Source organism: Anguilla rostrata, chromosome 8 (genome assembly GCF_018555375.3).
Source record: "Anguilla rostrata isolate EN2019 chromosome 8, ASM1855537v3, whole genome shotgun sequence".
NCBI lineage: Eukaryota > Metazoa > Chordata > Actinopteri > Anguilliformes > Anguillidae > Anguilla > Anguilla rostrata.
The window spans coordinates 55,736,357-55,742,356 of NC_057940.1; the positions used below are offsets into that span (position 1 = coordinate 55,736,357).

General features: G+C 45.3%; 1 protein-coding gene across 3 annotated transcripts in view; it reads left to right on the forward strand.

Moving 5' to 3' along the window:
- LOC135262175 (transmembrane protein 196) overlaps nt 1–4,292 on the forward strand; it is a 29,081-nt gene extending 24,789 nt beyond the window's left edge. For all 3 annotated transcript variants that reach the window (XM_064349076.1, XM_064349075.1, XM_064349077.1), the window contains 3 exons: nt 1,360–1,416; nt 2,510–2,764; nt 3,001–4,292. In XM_064349076.1, coding sequence (XP_064205146.1) covers nt 1,360–1,416; nt 2,510–2,764; nt 3,001–3,069 — 381 coding nt within the window. In that variant the 3' untranslated portion in view covers nt 3,070–4,292. The remainder of the gene's footprint in view (nt 1–1,359; nt 1,417–2,509; nt 2,765–3,000) is intronic.
- The last annotated feature ends 1,708 nt before the right edge of the window (nt 4,293–6,000 follow it).

The window sequence follows — 6,000 nt, forward strand, 5'->3', positions numbered from 1 at the left end:
CTTTTTTAATTTTATTTTTTATCTCAGCCGTAATTTGGCACATCTGGCTACTAATTAGCAGCTCTACAAATCTCTCTGTTCGAATTAGGTGTGCTTTGTTAGGGTTAGAGTGAAAATCTAGAGGATGGCAGATCTCCAGGAACAGGGCTGAGCAGCCCAGGTCTATTTCTTCATTAATTAACGTACAGTTCCTTTATTTTGTACAGAAACTGATTTTTTTTAACACGATGCAGGTTTTTCTCCCCAGCGGCCACGGTTCAGTCTCCACAGATGGCTTGTCCTCAGTGGGCGGGAGCCACACTTTCAGCAATTAGGATTTCGTTTGATTGATTTCAACTACCATCGCACCAATTAGTCAATACAAACCGTAACGTCGTTCAAAAGGAAACATTTGCTGCAGAATATAACAGAAAATGAAAGTGCCCCGTTGTCTGTCAGATAACTGACTGAATGATTAATGTCCTGGAATGAATATGAGAAATTAATTCCCTGTTTTGTGAATATTTGATTCTGATGTGCTGTGGAATTCGGAGGATACCACATCCCACATCAGGTATTAAAAATATTTAATTAAGAACAATTAGTGGCTTTTTTAACGTACTTCAGGAATTTTAATTAAGGTTTAAATTAGATCAGCACACAGGGGCATTCTTTGAATACGTGGCAAGTTTCATTTGTGGTTACAAATTGCATGAATTACATTGTATTAAGGTTCAGCTGGTTTCACATGGAAGACCATAGAGTTTCTGAAAGAGATGTGTGAAACCATGGAGTTTCAGTAGGACATAGATGTGAGACCAAAGAGTTTCAGAGGGACAGAAAAGTGAACCCATGGAGTTTCAGAAGGGCCCAGTTGTGAAATCACAGAGTTTAAGAAAGACACCAATCTGTGACCATGGAGTTTCAGGACACAGATAAGACCATAGAGTGTCAGAAGGACACCGATGTGGAACCATAGAGTTTCAGGACACAGATGTGAACCATAGCCTTTTAAACTAGTTCTCTGTCTCTTCACTGGGTGCATCTAGCATGGGATTGTGATGGGCAACGGACTCTGGTCTGTGCAGTTTGGCTATCCGTTTGCAGTGATGACATGACCAGTTAGGGGCCTGAGGGATGATGGGAAGGTTGGGCACTCCTGTTCCCTCTGTCCCAATTATGATACAATAGGGAGAGGACATCAGGCACCATCACACTAGCCAGGGACGAGCTCCGCCAATTATCTCCTCTCGTTATCTCCTAGCTACAGTATACTGCCTGGACACGGTATGGGATCCCTGAACCACAGCCAGAATCCCCCCCCCCCCCAAGGGGTTTCGACACTCATCCTCTCACTCTCTGTTTTCTGCTCTTCTGCAGTTTCTCCTCTGTGGGATTTGTGGGGTGCTGTGTGCCAAGAGGAGAACAGGACTCATCGTAAGTCTTATAACACCCCTGCTTTCTCTTCAAACTGTGTGTGTGTGCATGTGGGTGTGTGTGTGTGTATGTGAGTGCATGTGAGCGTGTGTGTGTGCACGTGTGTGTGCGAGGGTGTGTGTGTGTATGTGTGTGTGTGTTTAAGCGTGTACATGTGTGTGCGTGTGGGTGTGTGTGTGTGTGAAATACCCACCCCACTGTGTACAACCCCCCCTTTCCCTAAAAGCATACCTCGCGGACAAGAGCAGAGCTGCGAGAGGCATAACTGCCTTTATTGAGTTTGTGTTGAGCCATCTAATGCCCATTAAGGGTTTGAGCTGCACGATAAGTGCCATCATTCAGTTATAGAGATCCACAGGGAAGAGAGATACACTGTTAGACCCTAACAGGCAGAGATCCACAGGGAAGAGAGATACACTGTTAGACCCTAACAGGCAGAGATCCACAGGGGACAGAGATACACAGTTAGACCCTAACAGGCAGAGATCCACAGGGGACATAGATACACAGTTAGACCCTAACAGGCAGAGATCCACAGGGGACAGAGATACACAGTTAGACCCTAACAGGCAGAGATCCACAGGGGACAGAGATACACAGTTAGACTCTGACAGGCAGAGATCCACAGGTCCCAGCACACAGAGAGAGAGAGGATATGTTTCTCTCTTTATTAGTGTAATTGCAAGAGAAACTGGTTAAATTCAACCCCCTTCACATAGGAACGCAAACAATATTGATCCAAGGCCAGATCAATAAAACAAACCAATCCAAACAAAGCCGCTCATCAGTTATACATGCTTACCTGATCTCTGAGTGCTCACTGAGCTTGCGAGAGGTCCTTAGTGTTCACCTTCCACAACCCAAGAGATCATTTAATCAAACAAGCAAGCAGCAGCGCATGGGCTCCCTCTCTCTCTCGCTCTCTCAATGGAATACACTGGTTAAACATGAAAGCTATGATTTATATATCTATATTCAACAATATACTATTGTCTAGTTTCGCAGGCACAGGCTCTGGCATTTTTCCCAGAATTCCCCCTCAGTAAAACGGTCTCCTTTCTGTGTCCGACTCTCCGATCTGATTGGCCGGCAGATGACCCTGTTCTCGGCCTGCTGTATCTGCGGCCTGATTGGAGGGATCCTGAACTTCCAGTTTGTGCGCGCGCTGGTGAAGAGGCCACAGACCCACCGGCCGCTGCAGGTGGTTGCCATGACGCTGGCCTGCCTGGGTGTGGCCTGCAGCACCCTGTCCACCTGGCTGACCTGCCGATTGGCTGGCAGCGAGCAGCAGCGCATGTTCATCGAGCGCGAGCACTCTCTGCACCACTCGCACGAGATGTCCGAGAAGGTGAGCCAATCGCACGCCGCCACCCGTCCCTGTGGGCGGGGCTAATGGGGAGAGCTGCACAACAGATCCTTCGCTCTCCAGATAACCAGCTCTTCCAGTAATGTGATGCAACGTAGTTCAAAAATCGGCATCATATCTCAACATGTCTGCTTCAGTGAATGAAATGGAGGCCTCAGCATTAGAGACTCTGAGCTGAGTAACTGTAGCCCCTGCGGTGCTGTTTCTGTGCTGCACAGGAACTCCCAGAGACCTCCAGCAACGGGCTGCCCCCGATCCCCCACAACGGGAACGCGTCTCCATTGTGATGAACAGCCCAGGAAGTGACATCACGGACAGGAAGTGAGGCCAGGGTGAAGTGCAGCAGTCAGGGGGGTGGCTGCTCCACCATCACGCCTCACGGTCTCTGTAGCAACCCCAAACCCTCTCCTCCAATCAGGCGACCACCTAAACGCTTGTGAAGTGCTTTGGAATGGTAATACTGAACACAACTGAAGCATGCATCTCTCTCTTTCTCTCTCTGCCTGTCTCTCTGTCTCTCTCTCTGCTTGTCTCCCTGTCTCTCTCACTCTCTGCCTGTCTTTCTCTCTCTATCACTCTCTGTCTCTCTCTCTCTCTTTCTCTAAGCTTCCATCCAAATGTATTGCAAATGTTAAGCGAATTTCTGAAAAGTCGGCAAAAGGAAACGCAAATCAGCACGCGTTATGCGAATATTCAGAAGAGGACGCAACACGGTTACATAATCCAGAGAGTGCCAGCCAAACAGTTACGGAGAGTTAGTGAGACATACTCCTAGAAGAGCGATCATAACAGCCCTCTCTCAGTCATGCATGGCTGTATTACGTGCAGCCCAGAGACGGCGAAGAGGGTGTGCAATGGTCTATTTAACGGCGGCTGAAACGGCGGTATCACCACTGCGAAAGCCACCATGCGCCAGGGAACGCCGGCACACCTAGAAATTCCAGCAGTTTTTTTGTGTGTGTACAGATATTTCACTCACCAGCTTCGGGTGAAGCGTTTTACGATTCTGTGCTTTCGTGTGACTTCGGTCCTTGTCACGTCATCGCTTATTAGAAAAATCAGTTTCCGTCACCCTTTTTATCGCATCTCCTCTTCTCTTTATCGATACACCTTGGCCGAGCGTAAAATGTTATTTTTTTTAAACTATATTTTACCGTTCTTTCTCATTTATGGCGTTTTCGCTCGTGTTTATTCACACGCAAAGTTAAAATTCGCATGAAAACAGTCGGATGAAAACCCCACTTGTGTCTTTCTCTCTCACACACTCTCTCTGTCTCTGTGTCTGTGTCTCTGTCTTTTCTTTCTCTCTGTGTCTGTCTTTTTCTCTATCAGGTTTTATAGCACAAAAGGAATGCTGATTGTGATGTTTCTGAATGCTTAAAAACATACACAACACTGTATACAAAAATGTGGATAGAGTATTCAATCTTGTATATACGGGAAATTATCATTTATGAATTTATAGTATTTTTATATACAGGCTTCTTATGAACATTAAATAAAATATTTAGACTCAAAGACCTTGTTTAGTGTGTCTTTGATTCATACATCTCAGTTCCCAGATGATGAACACAAACCTGAGTCCTTAAATTAGTCAAGAGTTACTTCACCTAAGTTACAATACCTTCCTGTTCAGGTAATATCTGATATAGGAGCCCCAATCCACAACGCAAACCCATTCAACCACAGCATAAAAACATGACCGTCAACATGGGCGTATATTTTATTTTCAGTACTTTTTTCCTTGAGTATTTTGTTGATTTTATGCTTTTTAAACCTTCAAACCAGTAGTTTCCAGGAGGGGAATTTTTCTGTGAAGTGAATGTCACAGGAGTGGAAACTGAAGATGTCGGCTGTGAGTGTCAATACCACAGCATCTGAGGGCTGCGAGTTTAAGTCCAGAGAGGGGCACAGCGAATGCGTTTCAGCAACACAAACATGCATTTATACTGCACAAGTGTACACTGTAGAGGCAAAGTGTCCAGGCAGAAAACTAATTATGTAACATTAATAATCTGGGACTGTTAGAATCTGTCTGGCCTTGATACAAAATATCCTGCACAATTTGCAAAGCTGTCTAGTCTTACCGTGAATCACAGACCACATTGCAATCTGAATCCGTATTATTTCTTTGGGTATATGACTCAGCTGTTTTGGTACAGATCAGTGCTTTTCCACCAGTTTAACAGCCTGGTGGTTCCAGAGCTCCAGGAAAACAAACGTTTATCACAGCAGTGTTTATTACTTTTACCATAAAATGTAGTTTTTAACATATATCAGTACACCCATCTGTTTTGCATCTGTAATGCTGCTTATAAAACTACTTAATCATGCTCTATGCTGTAAGATGTGCTGGTTAAAGACATCTGTTAAATTGATAACATGTGAAGGCGTCCAAATATATACATTTTAACTCACTCCACTGCTGCGTCTTGGCAAACTGACTTCCCCAATACCTGGAAATATGATGCTAAAACAGACATTCACCGCCATTACAGAGCATTTCAGTCTGTCCATTACTGAGCTTCTATAAACACACCTGCGGTCGTTGAATAGTTATCCATTTTGATCAATAGTTCATTAGCGCATCTGCTTGCGTCAAACAGAGGGGGGGGGGGGGGGGGGCCCGGTGAGCAGAGAAACGGATTACTACGGCAGAAAGCGTCGCGGTTCGCGCTGACTCAGACACGGCGTCACCATACATCACCGCGTCATCTGCCGGCTGGCGCCCTGCCTGAACACGCGAACGCGCGGCACGAAGACCATTTTTTTAAATTCAGATTTATTTGGGAAAATGTGACACCGGGCAATCACTGCAGCCCTAATGATGAACCAAAGAGTTTATTATTTAACTAAACCATTACTGGGCCCATAGACCCTCTCAGAATATCGCCATGTTACGCACAAAATTTAACATGTTTAAAGAATCTGTAAGTATTAAAATAATAACAAACACAAGCATCAATTCACCTCTCGCTCCACTGCAGTCCACTGTACTCTCTGGTTCTTTAGCCCAATCCTAATGCGCATTACAGTCATCTCACTGGCACCCACTGCAGGAGCTGCAAATTTTATTGTCCTGGTGAAGATTGGGGTTATGATCTGGGTCACAGTGCTGATAAATTCTCAAATTCAGCAGAATAACTGTTCAATCTCTCGAGTTTAGTCGGGTCATAAGTCCTCCTTTCCACGTGGCGGCGCTATCACTCAGAGGTTCA